This window comes from Bubalus kerabau, chromosome 22 (genome assembly GCF_029407905.1).
Source record: "Bubalus kerabau isolate K-KA32 ecotype Philippines breed swamp buffalo chromosome 22, PCC_UOA_SB_1v2, whole genome shotgun sequence".
Taxonomy (NCBI): domain Eukaryota; kingdom Metazoa; phylum Chordata; class Mammalia; order Artiodactyla; family Bovidae; genus Bubalus; species Bubalus kerabau.
The window spans coordinates 37,362,332-37,382,003 of NC_073645.1; the positions used below are offsets into that span (position 1 = coordinate 37,362,332).

Here is a 19,672-nt window from a genome sequence, read left to right on the forward strand (position 1 = left end):
TACTAAAAAAAAGTAACATCACATAGTATTTCCACCAATGATAATATTGCAGCAATGGATGACCTCAACAACAGGGCAGTTATTTATTAAGTAGCCAGTATCCCTGCAACGGGGCTAGCTACCAAGCGGTTACAGATTTGCAGTGTTGCTCCGAGGACAAGTCTGGCCGGAGGAAAAGGTAACAGATGAACTTACGCAGCTGCATACTAGGGTCACATGATAGCTCTTCAGGGAAAACAGTGATAGGAAACAGACTGGGAAGTGTCCTGCACAAAGAGCAAAGGTCAACTAGCCTAGAATATTCTAGTGATGCCAAAAATGACCTGACAGCATGATCCGGGGCAGGCCAGGCAGAAAGGGAGAAAGCTGGTTGCTGGCAGTGGCTCTAACGATTTGACTTTCTTCCCATCTTTATCCCCAGGGGCCTCTTTCGTGTCATGAGAATGCTCCCTTTCCACCGCACCACATGCAAACCTCTGTGAGCGGGATGTTTCTGGGCATTGTGAGTCAGAACGTCTCTGACATCCTCTGATTCATTCTGGTTGCTATCTATGGCTACAGAACTTGGATGAGGAAAGATCTTTTAACAGCAACCAAACGCAATTTGGAGGCTATCCTAAGGCACCTGCAGAGGAATAGCAAAACCAGCTAACTAATATCATCGAGTAAAGAGCCTACCTTCCTTTACGTAATGTGTTTGCAGACCTTTGCGTTATAGGGATAGGAACTTAACTGGTGGCCCAGTGGCTAAGACTCTGTGCTCCCAATGCAGGGTCACTGGGGTTCTATCCCTGATCAAGAAGCTAGATCCCACATGCAGCAACTGAGAGTTCTATGACAAACTAAGGATCCTACATGCCACAATTAAGACACAACACAGACAAATACATAAGTAAACATTTAAACAATTGTAGGGATATACAAGGATTTGAAGATTAAGGTACAGGGTACCAACAGGTATGAATGTAAAAATGAGATTTTTCACTTTAGAGAAAATAGGTTATTTCATATTGGGGGAAAAATTCTGACTTAATTTGAAGTTATATTAAGGGCAATTTTAATGCAAAATAGTGTTTTCCCACTGGGGAAAACAGTCTGACAGTTCCTCAAAAAGTTAAACACAGAGTTAACAGGGACTTCCCTGGCAGTCCAGAGGTTAAGACTCTCTGCTCCCAATGCAGGCTGCGTGGGTTTGATCCCGTCAGGAAACTAAGATCTTGCATTCCACATGACATGGCCAAAACAAACAAACAACAACAACAACAAATAGTGATAACATATGACCCAGCAACCCCACTTTTAGGTATTCCAAGAAAATGGAAAACGTACGTCTTATGTCCATACAAAAAGTTGTATACATGTGTTCATACCAGCATTATTCTTAATAGCCTAGAGCAGAAACAACCCAAATGTCCATCAGCTGGTGAATAAATACACTGTGGTGTATCCATACAATGGGATATTACTCATCCATAAAAAGGGATGAAGCAGTAATACACGTTAAACACCAGTGAAGTGTGAAAACATGATGCTAAGCAAAAGCAGCCACATACAAAAGGCCACTTGCTGTGTAATTCCAGTTACAGGAAATGTCCAGAACAGGCAAACCCAGAGCCAGAAAATAGACCAGGAGTTCCCAAGGGCTGGGGAGTGTTGGTAACAGGGGTGACTGCTAATGGTTCAGTTCAGTTCAGGTCAGGTCAGTCGCTCACTCGTGTCTGACTCTTTGCGACCCCATGAATCACAGCACGCCAGGCCTCCCTGTCCATCACCAACTCCCGGAGTTCACTCAGACTCACGTCCATCAAGTCGGTGATGCCATCCAGCCATCTCATCCTCTGTTGCCCCCTTTTCCTCCTGCCCCCAATCCCTCCCAGGATCAGGGTCTTTTCCAAGGAGTCAACTCTTCGCCTGAGGTGGCCAAAGTACTGGAGTTTCAGCTTTAGCATCATTCCTTCCAAAGAACACCCAGGGCTGATCTCCTTTAGAATGGACTGGTTGGATCTCCTTGCAGTCCAAGGGACCCTCAAGAGTCTTCTCCAGAAAGAATGAAGGGATGGAGCTAATGGTTACAGGGTCATTTTTCGGGGTGATGAACATGCTCTGGAATTAGATGGTGGTGATGTTTGCACAACTTTGTGACTATACTAAAAACCACAGAATTGTACACGATATAATGGTATATTTTTATGGCATGTGAATTATATCAATTTTTTAAATGTATGAAATGTGTTTATTCACCAAGCACAGTATATATTATATACTAGAGAAGCAAAGCCTGTTAAAACAATTTTCTTGCAAATAAGAACCTTACTACTCAGCAAAGAGAGATACGCAGACAGATAGATACAACCAAGCATTATGTTGTTGTTTTTCAGTCGCTAAGTCGTGTACAATTCTTTGTGACCCCATGGATTGTAGCATGCCAGGCTCCTCTGTCCATGGGATTTCCCAGGCAAGGATACTGGAGTGGGTTGCCAAGCATAAGAGTGCATAAATGTGTAAATACTTTTCCATAAATGGGCATTTGTGTGATATTCCCCAAAGAAGGGACGTCTTGAAAAGATTCAAAGGAAAGTTTCACCTGAGGTGAATCTCAAACTAAACTAAAACAATTTTTGATAACCCATTGGTCTTCTCTTTTGTAGTGTTAAGCAGAGAGAAAGAAGGCCAGTTCTTCATGTAATTCCACCACTAATTTATCTAACAGAACTGGCAAAAGTCATTTCACTTCTTTGGACCTCAGTCTCCCACTCCCGGTAGGAAGATGTTGATGTCAAACTTTTATTTCCATATTTACGAAACATCTAGAATTCTAAGGCATACCATAGTCCTTCTATAGTTCTGACATATTAGTTTGAAGGTCCTATGAATTCTGATTCTACAGAGGATTTCTCTAACATGTTGAATGTGGTACCTTCTGGAAGTACAAAAAGAAATCACCACTCTCCTGGGTACATCAAGAATAGTAAGCAGACTATGCTGCTGCCTTCCTATTGGCTGCCTTCATCATGCATCCAAGGGCCAGTCCAGATTCATGGCTGATTTACCAAGGTAACAGGCATCTATAATGATAAGCACTGGGTCATACTCCAGATTCACTGGGATCAAATGATGCTTAATCAGGGTTTCTATGAAGGTAGGCCACTCTTAGGAAGAATCAAAAAAAAAGTTTAAGCCAGGAAAAAATATCTGAATGCTAAACAATAAAACAGATTGCCTTATTCTCTGACGTCAAATAAAATCAGTTTTTAAGTACATATAATTAAAACTAATGGGGGCATTTCAGCATATGCAGTTACTCAAGGAAGAAAACTAGATGGGAACACCTTCCTGTGAAAATAAATTACTCATCCATATTCCTAGACCAAAACTAAATAAATAAAAACAAAGAAACCTATCAAAACCTTAAGGCTAGACCAAGCAAAGAGAGGCCGTGAATGAAGTGAAAAATGTCTTCTTTTTTCTTTTCAATCTCATTTCACTGGAATATTTCTTTCTGCTCATACTCTGGGTATGTCTTTTCTATTTTGTAGCTCAAATCCTACTTTCTATTTCCCTGGCCATCCCCAGGTCCAGGTTATCTTGCCTTGCTTGGAAAACTAATCGTATTTATTACCTAAGAATTTATTTTGCTTCTCCCACATTTGAGCAGGGGAGAAGAGGAAAGAGGGAAAAGGTTCTTGAGAAGCTACTAATACCAGTTTATCCTCTTCTTTCATATTTCTATTTTATTTCAGTCCTCACACCATTACAGCCATATGGTAGTATTATCCACATTTGACAAGTGATAAAACTAAGGCTCAAAAACACAAAGTATTGCATCTAAGTCACAACATCTAAAAGGAATGGTACTGGATTTTGAACTTGGCAGGTTAGCCTGACCCCACAGCCCCGGAACCGCGGCCACTGCACCAAACTGCTTGAAGGGAGGGGATAATTTTAAGCCCACTGTCTTCTAACATAGTGATTTGATTTCTACAAGCATCAGTTTATTTCTTTACTCATACATTTACAGTCTTTTTCCATGCCAGGTACTATCATAGAGTAAAAATTGAAATGTGGCTCCGTCCACACTCTCAGAGAGGACCTCTGCTGCTGCTGCTGCTGTCTCTTCAGTCATGTCTGACTCTGTGCGACCCCATAGACGGCAGCCCACCAGGCTCCCCCATCCCTGGGATTCTCCAGGCAAGAACACTGGAGTGGGTTGCCATTTCCTTCTCCAATGCATGAAAGTGAAAAGTGAAAGTGAAGTCACTCAGTCGTGCCCAACTCTTAGTGACCCCATGGACTGCAGCCTACCAGGCTCCTCCATTCATGGGATTTTCAGGCAAGAGTACTGGAGTGGGATGCCACTGCCTTCTCCGAGAGAGGACCTCACAGTGTACTAAATAAGACAGGCCTATAAAGAGGCAGGTCTAACAGAGTTCTCCCAGAGTTCATACATGGGATACTGTACATCATGGAGAGGATGAGGCAAGAAGTAAGACAAGCCTGCCCAGAGAAGGAAAAGCTTAAAGCAAATTCCACCTGAGAGTCAGAGGAACAAGGAAGGCTACACCAGGCAGCAGAACATAACACAGTGAGACCCATGGGGAAAGGCCCTTGAGACATCTGTGACAAAGACATCTGCTGTGAGTGTTGTTGGGGGTGGGGTAATGGTTGAACATGGTAGAAAGGCAAGGTCTGACCGTCAAGGGCTTGAAATTCTGATTCTGGGAAATATGATTAAACTAATGGAACAGGCAGGAGCTTTTGGAAGTTAACAGGGGTTATAGATAACTATAAATCAATGAAAAAATGCTGGCTGTCTAATGCTTTGCATGCATGCTAAGTCGCTTCAGTCAAGTCCGACCCTTTGCGACCCCATGGACTGTGTTGCCTGCCAGGCTCCTCTGTCCATGGGATCCTCCAGGCAAGAATACTGGAGTGGATTGTCATTTCCTCCTCCAGGGGATCTTCCCAACCCAGGGATCGAACCTGCATTACAGACAGAACTCCTCCAGCCCTAGCATTACAGACAGACTCTTCACCACTGAGCCTCTGTGGAAGCCCTGTCTAATGATTTACCACCTATTAACAGCTGAAAACCTAATCTCTCCTTCCATGCCCTCCCAAGATTTAGAAGAAACCACTCATTATCATTTCCCACCTCAAGAGACTAGGGAACCACTTCCCGTCAACAAACGATGAGGCCCTGGTGGCCGGGTGTGTGGAGGAACGAAGACCATGGCTGAGGGCATCGCCTCGCCAATGCCAGGTGCCTGTCACTGCTTTGTATCCAGCCAGCCACTCATGCAGCTGGCAGGGAAGATGGCAGGGCTGACGGGAGAAACCAGATATTGCTCCTTATCACAGCTTCTGGGAAACATTTTTTATGGCCAGAAGTCAAACACCGCTCTCCGATTTAAGGTGGGGTAGATAGGGGTCTTCACCATTGAGTCTGAGATTTGCCAAGTATTTAAAACATTTTCCAACACAGCATCTCAATAACACCAGGAAGATGCAATAGAAAAGCCCCACAGAGCTTTGGGAGATACACTCCTCAAACTGTGGACAACAGAGTCCCTTTTTAGTCTTTGACAGTGCCCAAGACTTTCCCTTGGAGAAGGCAATGGCACCCCACTCCAGTACTCTTGCCTGGAAAATCCCATGGATGGAGGAGCCTGGTAGGCTGCAGTCCATGGGGTTGCTAAGAGTTGGGCACGACTGAGTGACTTCACTTTCACTTTTCACTTTCATGCATTGGAGAAGGAAATGGCAACCCACTCCAGTGTTCTTGCCTGGAGAATCCCAGGGATAGGGGAGCCTAGTGGGTTGCCATCTATGGGGTCAGAGTCAGACACGACTGAAGCGACTTAGCAGCAGCAGCAGCAGCAGCAAGACCTTCCCTTGGCCCTTTGACATCAATGTGTGACCCATGGGGATGGGACTGATGACAGCAGATGGGATGAGAAGGGACAGAAAGTTAGAGAACCACATGAGTTACATGCCATGAACATATAACAAAACAGGAAACAACAATGTATTAATCACCTATGATGTTCTCTCAGTTACACGGTAAATCTCAGTATACTGGAGTGGGTAGCCTTTCCCTTCTCCAGGGGATCTTCCCAACCCAGGGACTGAACCCAGGTCTGCTGCATTGCAGGTGGATTCTTTACCAGCTGAGCCACAAGAAAGTCCCTTAGGGAGACAGACCATTCCAAATGAAGACAGACCTAGGAGGGGTACAGACGATAATGGGGGGACACAGCAGGTCCCTGAACCAGAGCAAAATCACCTTCTATTTTAGGGGATATGAACTGCTTTACCAGGGAGGGGACTGTCAATTCTGTTTTGGTCACTGGTATTCAGTCCAGAACTTTCTGCTTTGGGATGTAGACTCAGCTGACAACATAATCATTGAATCCCTTCATTATAACCTTAGGGCTTTTGATAACAGTGCCAGTCTCTTCTTGTTTGTTTGCTGAGAAGGCAATTGCCCTAAATATGCCTCTTTCATTTGTACTGGACCCAAAAGCTCAGGAGGTCAGAGAAACACAGGTTCAGAAACTTACTCTAAGTTTCTACTGGAAGGTGATGAGAAAACCCCATACAGAGAGCTTGTAATCATGAACTAGGAAAAAGAAATGTTTGCTAATTTTCCTTGAAAAACCAATTTATTTGATAAGAGAATCTTCAGATCTGAGTTATTAAAGTACTTCATCAGCACTATTATTTACAAAATTAAAGTGTGCCAAAGATAAGCAATTTCTATGGATGACCTGACCTTAAGCTCCCAGGTTGAGGCCTTACAGCATCATGGTTTAAGACCATGAACTTGGGTGTCAAGCCAACCAGAGTCCAAATCTAGCTCTTTCACTTAGTACCTACATGACTTTTAGCACGTTTCTTAACTGCATATGCCTCACTCTCCTCATCTGTAAAATGAAAATGAAAGTAGTGCTTGCTTTGTTGAGTTTTTAAGAATGTTAAATGGGGGAGCTTATAAAGCACTTCGCACAACGTTGGACACACAGCAGGCCCTCAGTGAATGACCCTGGTTCTAGAATGGTATGGCATCCACGATCAGAGCTAACAATCAGATCCACACGCAGAAACTGTTTTTTATGTTCACTTATCTATTTGCTTTGTCTACACATCCAGTTTCTTGCCAATTCCTTTCCTGTTCTGAAATGGGGAAAACAGTTCCTTCTCTAGTGACTTCCAGGGGTTGTTTTGAGCATGACAAAGGAGAGAGACACATAGGTGGAGCCCTGCACAGCTCAAAACAGGAGTGAGTCCCAGACAAAAACAGGAAGTTGCGGCATCTTGAGGTCCTTCTGGCAGCTGCAGGAGGCCTCTGCCAAATATCTGAGTGTCCTGCCAGGAGCTGCCCCTGAGCACTGTGGGGCTTTGCTCACCCAGGAACACAGATGACTACAGGAGAAGGGGGCTTCCTTCAAGCACCTGTCCTAAAAAGGATACTTTAAGTTCACATAGTGGCTTCCTGGGAACCACACTTCCTGTGCTGTGTGTATACTCCTGGGCCCCAGCAGCCCTGGAAACTGGACTTCTATTGGTTTACAGCCATGGAAGACAAACAATAGAAATCATTGCTTGCAAAATAATGAATGATTTCATCGTACTTTTATTATAGTTAAAATTTAGTGGGTGCTTGTGTGTATCACTATAGCAAACACCTCTGATGTGCATGTTCTTGTTTAATCCTTATAATCAGTGCTGCCCTTAGACTCAAGCAAGCACAGGTCCTGGCCCTAAACCATGCCTTCCTCAAACATGTCTAAGTCCCCATTATGAAGCTGCAGAAACAACACTGGAACTGGAATTATTGTTATATAAACAATAAACATCCTTATGTTTTAAAAAAAACTTAAGTCCCCAGAGAATGAACTTATGGTTGCTGGGTTGGGGGGGAAAGATGGAGGAAAGGCATAGTTAGGGAGCTTGGGACAGACAAGTACACACCGCTACATTTAAAATGGACAACCAGAAAGAACCTACTGTAGAGCACATGGAACTCTGCTCAGTGTTATGCGGCAACCTGGAAGGGAGAGCAATTTGGGAGAGAATATATAAATGTATGTGTATGGTTTAGTCCCTTCGCTGTTCACCTGAAACTATCACTGCATTGTTAATTGGCTATATCCCAATACAGGGGCTTCCCTGGTGGCTCAGCTGGTAAAGAACCGGCCTGCCAATGCAGGAGAAGCAAAAGACAGGGGTGTGATCCCTGCATTGGGAAGATCCCCTGGAGAAGGAAATGGCAACTCCCTCCAGTATTCTTGCCTGGAAAGTTCCATGGACAGAGGAGCCTGATGGACTACAGTCCATGGGGTCGCAAAGAGCTGGACATAACTTAATGCACATGCACACACATATCCCAATACAAAATAAAAAGGTTTTTTTAAAAAATAAAGAGACAGGAGGAAAAATATATCTAAATCTCTTTCTGGTGCCTGGGCTGGAGCCAGCCGTGCTATCTAGGCCGGGCAGTCCAGCCTCCTCTTTGGAGCTCTCTCTGATGATCCTCTGTGTCCCTCCCATGCTGTGCAGGGGGTTGACCAGATGCCTAGAGGCACTCTAGCCAGCCAGGAGTTGGAGTCAGCTAGAGTCAGCTCAATTCCAGGAGGGGAGTTTGGTGAACAATCACTCTTTGAGGCTGGCATGGTGTTTTTTAACCTTGATTGAGCAGGCTTGGGCTGTTGACACATTGACTTGGAGTGACTAAAACTGTTTATATAAACAGGATCTCCACAAAAACTATTTGCCCAGGAACCCATATGCCCTGGGGATGGACCTGCTCCTAGCAATCATGTGAAGTGTGCATTCTTCTGCATACCTTACAGATGGGGAAATTGTCACTTGGAGACATTAATTTCCCAAAAACAACACATTGAATAAGTTGAAGAGTTGGAACTTAAATTCTGAAATGTCCAACCCCAAAGCCCACACACTGAACTAATTCCCCAGATTTCCTTATCTGCCCCCAATAAGATACCAATACCCTAGAGAAGGTTACATTTTCCTTTACCCAGGCTCTCTTTGATACTTTCTCTTCTCTTGTTCCCCTGTGATTGAAACTACTGACAAGCTATTGTCCAGCACACTCTCCTTCGGCCACAGGTTACCTAGTCTCCTCCTGACTTCCTGCCTTCTCTACTGGCAGACCTTATCTCTTTAATGAGCATCAACAGCTCATTCCAGAAACATTTTATTTGAATCTCTTTTAGTAGAGTCACTGAACAGAAGCACCAAATTCATTCATAATTGTTAGTTCCAGAGGAAAGTTACATGTTTTGTTTTTACCCCTAATTGATGAATTAACTTTTTTAACTCAATAAAGGGACTTTAGGTATCCACCAGCATGGGAATCCAATATTTAAGAGAGGTGCCTTAAACTCCTGCAATATGCATGGTCAGCTGGCTCTGAACCAATTTCTCCTAGAGTGGCTTGTAAGAGGCCTGAGGGCAGAAGTCTTGGTTTTCCTATCCCTACCCATTGCTCGCCTGAAAAGGATGAGCCTAGAGTAGTGAAATGAAGACTGTTAAAGAGTGAGAGAGTCAAAGAGCTGTCTGCATCTGTCAGATCAGTATCCTGTCCTGCCTTAACACTGATCTCCTAGCCAGCCTCTCGGTGAACTGCATGATATATGAATTGTATCTCAATTTGTTGTTGTTCAGTCACCCAGTCGTGTCTGACTCTTTGCAACCCCATGGACTGCAGCACACCAGGCTTCCCTGTCCTTCACTATCTCCAGGAGTTTACTCAAACTCATGTGCATTAAGTCAATGATGCCATCCAACCATCTCATCCTCTGTTGTCCCTTTCTCCTCCTGACCTCCATCTTTCCCAGCATCAGGGTCTTTTCCAATGAGTCAGTTCTTCACATCAGGTGGCCCAAGTACTGGAGCTTCCGCTTCAGCATCAGTCCTTCCAGTGAATATTCAGGACTGATTTCCTTTAGGATTGATTGGTTTGATTTCCTTGCAGTCCAAGGGGCTTTCAATAGTTTTATCCAGCACTGCAGTTCAAAAACCTCAATTCTTCAGTGCTCAGTCTTCTTTATGGTCCGACTCTCACATCCGTACATGACTACTGGAAAAACCATAGCTTTGACTAGACAGACCTTTGTCAGCAAAGCGATGCCTCTGCTTTTTAATACACTGTCTAGGTTTGTCATAGCTTTCCTTCCAAGGAACAAGAATCTCAATAAAGTATCTCAATATCTCAATAAAGCTGTTCAAAAATTAATTGAAAACAGAACACCCTAGTATAAGTTAACTCCCTTCCCTGACCTAGTCTTAATCCAATCGTGCCATCCTCTCTAGCAAAGAATTATCCGGTATATATTCTGTTTTCTTGCTCTTTGGGGTCATCTTCACATGTTTATAGGGACCATGTCTAATAGCCTTCTGCTTCCTATATGAATTCTAGTACTGATTTTGACAAGGAGTGAGCATCTTCTCAATAAAGAAATCATAATTTCCAAGTCTGAGAACTCTTAAGTGTAATAACTCTTGTCCTCAGACTGGGCTTTCTCAACTTCTTTTCCAGGCCGATAGATAAGTGACCACTTTCTAATAAGCTTCACTGAAAAGAAGCCTCAACAAGTTCTCAACATTTTACATCCTTTCTTTTTCTTTTCTTTTTAAATATTTCATAAGTATACCTAAGGTGGTTAACACAATTTAGATCTCAACTTCACTTAGGTCCTTTTTTACTAGTAGCAATCTGTTGCCTTGACTATTTCTTTTCCATTCATCCTATATTATATGAAAGAAAATCATCTATCAATAGAGATCTTTCTTTTCCACCTCTTTGCAAGCCCATGGACTGTAGCCTACCAGTCTCCTCTGTCCATGGAATTTTCCAGGCAAGAATACTAGAGCCGGTTACCATTTCCTACTCCAGGGGATCTTCCCAACCCAAGGGATCGAACCCATATCTCTCACATCTACCTTGGCAGGTGGATTCTATACCACTATGCCACCTGGGAAGCCCTCTTTCCCATCACACTTCCTGTTATAGACTGTTATTAGTACAAAGAGTACAAAGAGCTGACTCATTGGAAAAGACCCTGATGCTGGGAAAGACTGAGGGCAGGAGGAGAAGGGGACAACAGAGGATGAGATGGTTGGATGGCATCGCTGACTCAATGGACATGAGTTTGAGCAAATTCCGGGAGCTAGTGAAGGACAGGGAAGCCTGGCATGCTGGAGTTCATGGGGTCACAAAGAGTCGGACAGGACTGAGTGACTGAACTACAACAAACTACCAAGTTTGGAAAGAGACATATTTGTTACTGAGATCGTAAAATCATGGACAAAAACACTCTCAGAATTTAGTTCCATGACTGTACTTATGTTACATTCTCCATTCCTCCCACCCTCACCCCATCAATTATGTATCCAGGATAGTGTTTCTTTTGAAGAATACATCATGGAAGAATGGTTCTAGACAGTACTTTATTACTTATGCCAATCACAAAACACAAAGCCGTATCAAGAGTGCGCTCTTTTACTTACCAAGAGGATCCGGGTTGCTCAACAAGTGCTCAAACGTGCAGCAGACATCAGGATGCAGATACAACAAATGAGTGATGGTGGCCCGCCTGCGAGCGGGGGCGGGGCGCCCGGGGAAACTCACATCCTCGACAACCAGTCTCCTTTTGCACGAGCCCCTGGTGCTGGTTTTCGCAGATGAGGTGGCTTTGCCTTTCCCTGAGTTGCACAATTTCCCCAGAGACTTTAAACCAAGGAAGCAAGGCATCTTGGCACAGATTGCAAACAAATGAGAAATAGATACCAGGCTCCCAAGAAGCTGTGCTTCTCCACAACTCTCCTGACTCCTTATTGTTTTTTTTCCTCTCACTGCCCAGCAAAGAAGATTAAGGAAGATGTATTTAAGTGATTACCTTCAAGGGCTTAGGGTACAGCTCTGTATACACAGATGATCAGGTTAAAAAAAAAATAACTACCAGGAACTCAAGACTATTTTAGTCTGAAACATGAATGAATAGTTAAAAATCAGATTAATATCCAGAGCAAGAGAAAGGACGTAGCTTCAATAGCGAAAAGGATTCACCCACAGACATTCCTAGGATATTCAGTATCATCTGGTAAGAGTGCTGTGAATAGGCATATCTATTGATATGAATCTAAAAATGCATATCAGAAAAAATTCAGGATAGTAATTCCAAGTTCTCTCGTGTTTCAGCTCTCATGGAGGAGAGAGCTAAAGAAAAGTTCTTCAGTTACAACTAACAACCAAGCTAGCTCCAGGCCACAGTAAATAATCCTTCTCATTTTCTACCGGGAAACCCCTCCCCTCCCCCTGGTGTCATGAAAATCCTTCAGCCTCCTTCCATTAATCCAATGGCAATAATATTCTTAACGTTGTTTCACATGTTTTCTGCTACTGCAGAATCTCTAGCAGAATCACATGATGAGTGAGAATTACCATGAAGGTGGCTGCATGAATTAATAAAGTTATAAGCGAACAGCAGCATCACACAATTAGGCTGCTGATGTACAAAGCAGCCAATGTACAAAGCCTGGTAATGACTTTTTACCCTTGACATCCACTCAGTCAGGTTAATAAGCACATGTGACCGAAATACCACACCAGAGTCACAAGTCAGCGGGAATAAAACCACACTCCTTCTCCTGTCATTGGGATATTATATTCTAATAGCATTTTCTTTTCAATAAAACCCTTACACACTTTAAACAGGATAGAATTATAGAGCTGGAAGGGTCTTCAAAGATAAGCTACTCCAATGGTTTACAAATATCACTGCATGCAAGAATTTTCTCTAGAACTTTTGAAAAATACAGAGACTGGGGCACCAGCTCAGACCTCTAAATGAGATTCTTTGGGGGTGAGGCCCAGTATTACTCAAAGTTCCCCAGATCAGGAGCAACATTCAGGAAACAGGGATCTTCTCCAGCCCTTTAATTTTAAGGTGCAGAAGGTAAGCCTTAGGGATACTAACTGGCTTTCCCAGGACAACACAGCACACCCAGGATGGAGTCAGGTCTCCTGACTCATAAGCTATACCTGTTTCTATCACAGGCATCAGGTCTTTCCATAAAGCCATAGAGGGATGAAGCAGAGAAAAGAATTATTTGCTTCTTTTATTGAGGAGAGTGAAAAAGCTGACTTGAAATTCAACATTAAAAAAAAAAAAAAGATCATGGCATCTGGACCCATCACTTCATGGCAAAGATATAAGGAAAAAGTGGAAGCATTGACAGATTTTATTTTCTTGGGCTCCAAAATCACACAGCAGATGGTGACTGCAGCCACAAAATTAAAAGATGCTTGCTCCTTGAAAGGAAACCTATGACAAACCTAGACAGTATAATAAATAGCAGAGACATTACTTTGCTGACAAAGGTCCATATACTGAAAGCTATGGTTTTTCCAGTAGTTATGTACGGATGTGAGAGTTGGACCATAAAGAAGGCTGAGTGCTAAAGAACTGATGTTTTCGAATTGTGGTGCTGGAGAAGGCTCTGAGAGTCCCCTGGCCTGCAAGGAGATCAAACCAGTCAATCCTAAAGGAAATCAACCCCGAATATTCATTGGAAAGACTGATGCTGAAGCTGAAGTTCTAATACTTTGGCTACCTGATGCAGAGAACTGACTCATTGGAAAATCTCCTGATGCTGGGAAAGACTGAAAAGGAGAAGAGGATGGCAGAGGGTGAGATGGTTAGATAGCATCATCAACTCAATGGATATGAATTAGAGCAAACTCCAGGAGACAGCGGAGGATAGAGGAGCCTGGCGTGCTGCAGTCCATGGGATCTCAAAAAGTTGAATACAACTTAACAACTGAATAACAATCTTTAATGCAGGATTTGGCAACAGAATTCAAGAACCAGAGAATTCAAATTTGCTAGAATGATTCTAAGCCAGTGGGAAGCACAGTGGGAATAGAGATAGACTGCCCCAGAGGCATCCAGATTGGGCCAGGGATACAGAGGGTGCAAGTGTGGAAGCTTCTAGTAGGGTAGTCACATGCTGAAATTTCTCTTCTTAAATTTGGAGGATTAAGTCCTATATCAACATTGCCCCAGAAAAAAATCCTTCCAAGATCTTCCTCTAAAAACAGCATTTGAAGTAGGTAAAACAGGGTGTTCTTCCCTGCTGGCTCAGCGGTAAAGAATCCACCTGTAATGCAGGAGACGTGGATTCAATCCCTGAGTTGGGAAGATCCCCTGGAGAAGGAAATGGCTGGCTACCCATTCCAGTATTCTTGGGCTTCCCTGGAGGCTCAGACAGTAAAGAATCCACCTGCAATACAAAAGACCTGGGTTCGATCCCTGAGTTGGCAAGATCCCCTGGAGGAGGAAATGGCAACCCACTCCAGTATTCTTGCCTGGAGAATCCCATGGACAGGGGAGCCTGGAGGGTTACAGTCCATGGGGTCACAAAGAGTCAGACACGACTGAGTGACTAAATGACAACAACAAAACACGCTGTATGTGTTCTATTTCTTGTTTATTTCAAAGAGCCTTAGGATGTACAATTAAGGTATTTTATCAAATTTTTCCAAAGTGTGGTTCCTAAACCAATCTGTTTAAAACACAGATGCCTGAGGCCCTATAGACTTACTCGGTTCTTTTATGTTTTTCTAATAAACATACTACATGTCAGAACCTCTGCCCTAAACCATTAATTCCTTCTTTCCTATAGGACTGCTCTTTGCAAACTGAGAACCTGAGAAGATCTATCTGCTTACATGTTTGTTCACATGGTCCATTTGTGAAACATATATACTTGCTTATATAGAGAAGCCAGACACAGTCACTCAAAACATAGGCTCTAGGATACACTAATGATTCACAAACACAGACTTTAGACGGATTTTTTTTTAATCCAGCATCTTTCTATAGCAAAAGTATAACTATTCTATAACAAAGCTGTCCTGCCTTCTTGGTCCCTGAATCTGTCAAGCATTGCCCCCTAAAACGAATCCTATAGCGCTGACTCCATCTCAGGGCTCAGCTGTTGTATCAGTAGAATCTAGTCAGCCCACTCCTCAAGTTTTGGACAAGTTTATAGATCCATATTGGAGAAGGCACTGGCACCCCACTCCAGTACTCTTGCCTGGAAAATCCCTTGGACGGAGGAGCCTGGTAGGCTGCAGTCCATGGGGTCGCTAGGAGTCGGACACGACTGAGCGACTTCACTTTGACTTTTCACTTTCATGCATTGGAGGAAATGGCAACCCACTCCAGTGTTCTTGCCTGGAGAATCCCAGGGACGGGGGAGCCTGGTGGGCTGCCATCTATGGGGTTGCACAGAGTTGGACACGACTGAAGCGACTTAGCAGCAGCAGCAGCATAGATCCATATACGTAGTTAAAAAGTGGCTATGTTCTGACAGACTACACAAGGGGAAAAAATTAAATTCTTCAATAAAAGGATTATATATAAGAAGTTTTATCTACTTAATGAATTTAAATCAGGATGAATCATAAAGAAGGCTGATGAGAACACCAAAGGTTTTTTTGCTCTTAAAGACAGTCTGATTATATGTAAATGTGAGGTGCTGACTTATTTTTCAGGTGGTGAAAAGAGAAGAATTCAGATACTGGCTGCTTGGGGGTTGGGGCCAGCTCTGACAGTGGGCACCCAGGAGCTACATTCTACTTTGTACAGGGCCTAGAGTTCTTAGCTTAACCTCTTCCATGTAGCTCATGGTAAACACCCAGCAGAGGCCACACCTCCAGTATTAAAAATATTTTTTTCAGTGGAACCTACACAACAGCCATGAAAACACAGTATAGAGAAGATCCTTAAAGAAGCGCCAGTGGACCCATGTCTTCCATTGCTGTACCAACATCAGCCTCTTGCCACAGTTCATGTCAAATTACAGTCACAGCATTTACAAAGGAGTGGAGTGGCTTCTGGGACGGTTCATGTGGTTATAAAAGAAGGTATCACAAACTCTACACTATGAAGCTAATGCTAACTACAAATGCATAATTTGCTTGGGTGGCCTGCATATCTTATCAGATAGGCATTCCTAACACTGCTAGCAACAGTTCCATTGCTTCTAAACAAGCTCGTCTATGATAAGCAATGAAAAGAACTGTCAGTGGCAAAATTAACCAGGAGCTTCAACCCAGCCCTGAGAGACCCTGGGCATTCTGCCTTTACACACTGTAGAACCTCAATAGTGAGATGAACCCCAGCCTCAGAGCCAAGCACTTTGGGGGTTACACAGTGCTTAGAGGACAGATGCCTTAACTACTCTTAATTCACCAGTCACAGGTCAATCCCTGCAATTCTGTGCAAAGGAATTCTGACTTTATTCCATGTAATGATTTAAGTCTTTATATTTTTCCAGACAAATGTCCCTCCTCCACCTTTAAATCATCTGCTAAAATTTATCTGCTTTTTGATAAGAAAAAAAAATTTTAAGAGAGAAAATTACATTGGCAAGGAAATCCAAAGCAGAGAGGATATATGTAAACACGTAGCTGATTCACTTTGCTGTACAGCAGAAATTAACACAACATTGCAAAGCAACTCTACTCCAATAAAAAATTTTTTAAATGCCAATTTTTTTTAATGCTAATTTTTATGGGATTTAGTTTTACAATGAATTTACCGCCTGTGGTTTCATCAGTGACAAGGAGGTCACCGGCTTTTCAGTTTGGGGTTTTGTTTTAATCAGAAGTGAGCAAACACAAGAGCTCAGCAAGTCCACTTAAAACACCTGCAGAAGCTCACAGTCTTTGGGATGGTCTTTGCTGCTGAGCAGAACAGAGTAAGCAGACAAACAGCAGTGTTTTAAGAGGGAGTACTCAGAAGAAGGGGCACCATCGAACTTCTAGACGGTGATGTCTCGACCCACGGAGCGTCTCTCGCTCCAGAAGTTACACCTGTTCCCTGCCACCAGCAAGTCTTAAGTTTAGTTCTCCTGCTGGCCTGCAATGTCAACCCTGTGCATCGCCTCCACAAAGCCCCATGCCTCAGGGGTCTTACCCATCCCGCCAAAGCAGGCTGTGATTTTCTGAGCATACTGGCACAGGATCCTGTCTGGGTAGGGCTCCTCTGGAAGACCTGCTTCATCCATCATTCTGCAAGCAGCTGCCTCTCTTCCCGTAATGCCACCCATCCAAGACCTGCTCAAAACAGAACACGCAGCCAAGCCCCCTCTTCCATATCGTGTCCATTAATAATTCAGATACTACATCAAATCTGCTGAGCATTCAGGATTGAGAACACCAAGGCACTCTGTGGACTGAAGCATAATTAGTTTAACAGACAGCAAGTGTCTCAGATTACCCTCTGACAATACACTTCATAGACAAGATTTCCAAACAGCCATGAGAGGCGGGCTTGGAATGCCTTCATGGAAGCAGCCACAGATGGGGATCGGCTTGGGAAGGGTCACACACATCCCCGGAGCTCAAAGCCCATATGGCTGCCGCATGCATCTGTTTCCTAGAACCAGAGCACTACGTTATGACCACAGATCCCAGCCCACCAGCCTGGGGTCTCCTTCAATTGCCAAACCTTCTGCTCTGAATACACCTCATACTCACCAACCTTTAACTATTTCTGTGCTTCTTCTCTTTTCCCAGCATACCTCAACCTTCTCCCACCTGATCTTTCTGAAAATCCACCTGTGCTTAAAAATGCAGCTCAACTGCTACCTTCTCCATCAAGGTTTCCCAAATCCCACCAGCTAGAATCAATTTCTTCCTGTCTTTGCTTCAAAAGCAGCTCTGCCGTGGCATTTTCTATACCCTGCTCTATAACACAATTACCTGTAGACTGTCTTATTCCTGTTAGCTGCTAAGCTTCTGGAGGGCAGGAGTTTTGCCTCTGTCATCCTGTTTCCTTCACACAGGACTCTACACATACTATCTGCTCCATGCGTGCTTAGTCGCTTCGGTAGTGTCCGACTCTGTGACCCTGTGGACTGTAGGCTGCCAGGCTCCTCTGTCCATGGGGTTTTCCAGGCAAGAATACTGGAGTGGGTTGCCATTTCCTTCTCCAGGGGATCAAACCCAGGGACTGAACCTGCGTCTCTTAGATCTCCTGCATTGGCAGGCAGGTTCTTACCGTTCATCCCACTAGCTTCTTGGGATCCTATAAATAGAACTGGACAATTCTTGATAAGAAATCACTGTGACATACAAATATACCATACTTGGATAGAAGGCAGATATCTAGGATAAAACACACCATGGTCATCAGTAAGTGCTTTAGTGGTCTGAGAACTCCTGTTTCCACATGTGCGGCTGCAGGATGTGGTTATTTTCCTGCTGGTCAGAGCTTACCTAAGTGCCACTGGACTGGGACGCACTAGGCGACAGGCACATGCCTTAGAGGCAGCTGTCCCAGTGGTTGGTCATTAGGACACAGGCTGTCCTTGCCGGTGGGATAAATAGCTGAGCATAGGAACGAGAGAGCTCACTGTCAGCACTTCCCCGCGGCCCCGCTGACGGAGGTGCTGGCCCTGGAGCAGGTGTGCGGTGCCCACCTGTTTCTGCTTCCCCGCCAGGGCCCTCCCGGGAGGAAAGCTGCAGAGGGGAGTGATCCAGCGGCATGGTCTGAAGTATTCATAATTCATCCGTCTCGACACAGAGTAGCTCCAACTCACTCTGGCAAACCTCATGTTCACTGTCAAGTTACTAGAAAATGTCAATCTATTCCTCCCGAACAGTCTATTGCCTGACTATGTTGTAATCAGTGCCTCTTGCTCACCTCATTTTTTCTAAAGCTTATTCACCTCTGGACTTCAACTTTGACTTCCAAGAGGAACTCCCTGGAGTTCGTGGTCACAAGACAGACATAAGACAGGAGACCTGCTGGTGCAAAGCAGTGTCAGGCTTTTCTGCATCCTTTGTTTAAGGCAGCTATCTTCATTCCACAAACATGTACTGAGTGCCGCCAATGGGACATGCCAGGCGTTGGCTGCCTTAATGATGAGTACCACAGGGGCCTTCAGAGAGCACGTAAATTAGCAGGCGACATGGGTATGTAAATGCCAAACTATCCTGCAACTCGGTAAATCCACCCAAGTGTATGTGAAAAAATGAAAGTTGTTTTAGTTGCTCAGTCGTGTCCGATTCTGCGCAACTGTGGAGCCCACCAGGCTCCTCTGTCCATGGCATTCTCCAGGCAAAAACACTGGAGTGGGTTGCCATTCTATTCTCCAGGAAATCTCCCTGAGCCAATATAGTTTGTGAAATAAAAGATGGAGGAGGGGTTTGGTTTAGATATTTGAAATGCGGTTAGCGGTACCTTTTAATTTTCTGTCTTAAAATAATGTGTTTCAGAAAAAGAAGTGATTTATGGTTCAGGGTTTACACGGACAACTTTATGCATTTCTGTTACATTCCCAACAATAATATACACAAAAAGGCTTTCCCTCTAGGGAGTCCACAGGACGTGTGTGTCAAGCCTGTTCCCTCATCATACACTCAATGCCATGCTCTGAGGTTATGAAAGTGCCTGAGAAGGAAAGATTGAGTCAGCCTGGTGCTTTGGGATTCTGGAGAATAGGATGTTCAATCTGAAACCAACTTATGGCTGCTGGGGGGAAGGGACAGTTAGGGAGCTGGGGGTGGACATGTATACGCTGCTATATTTTAAATGGATCACCAACAAGGACCTACTGCATAGCACATGGAATG

The 19,672-nt window shown here is 43.9% G+C and overlaps 1 protein-coding gene across 6 annotated transcripts in view; it reads right to left on the minus strand.

Moving 5' to 3' along the window:
* Positions 1 to 19,672, minus strand: part of ABLIM1 (actin binding LIM protein 1) — a 330,589-nt gene that overhangs the window by 203,149 nt on the left and 107,768 nt on the right. Inside the window, exon 1 of one of the 6 annotated variants that reach the window (XM_055560660.1) lies at positions 11,533 to 12,295. The exons of 4 other annotated variants lie outside the window; for them this stretch is intronic. In XM_055560660.1, the coding sequence (XP_055416635.1) occupies positions 11,533 to 11,776 (244 nt within the window). In that variant the 5' untranslated portion in view covers positions 11,777 to 12,295. Of the gene's footprint in view, positions 1 to 11,532; positions 12,296 to 19,672 lie in introns of those variants that run through there. One more of the 6 variants, XM_055560661.1, reaches the window with a different exon arrangement.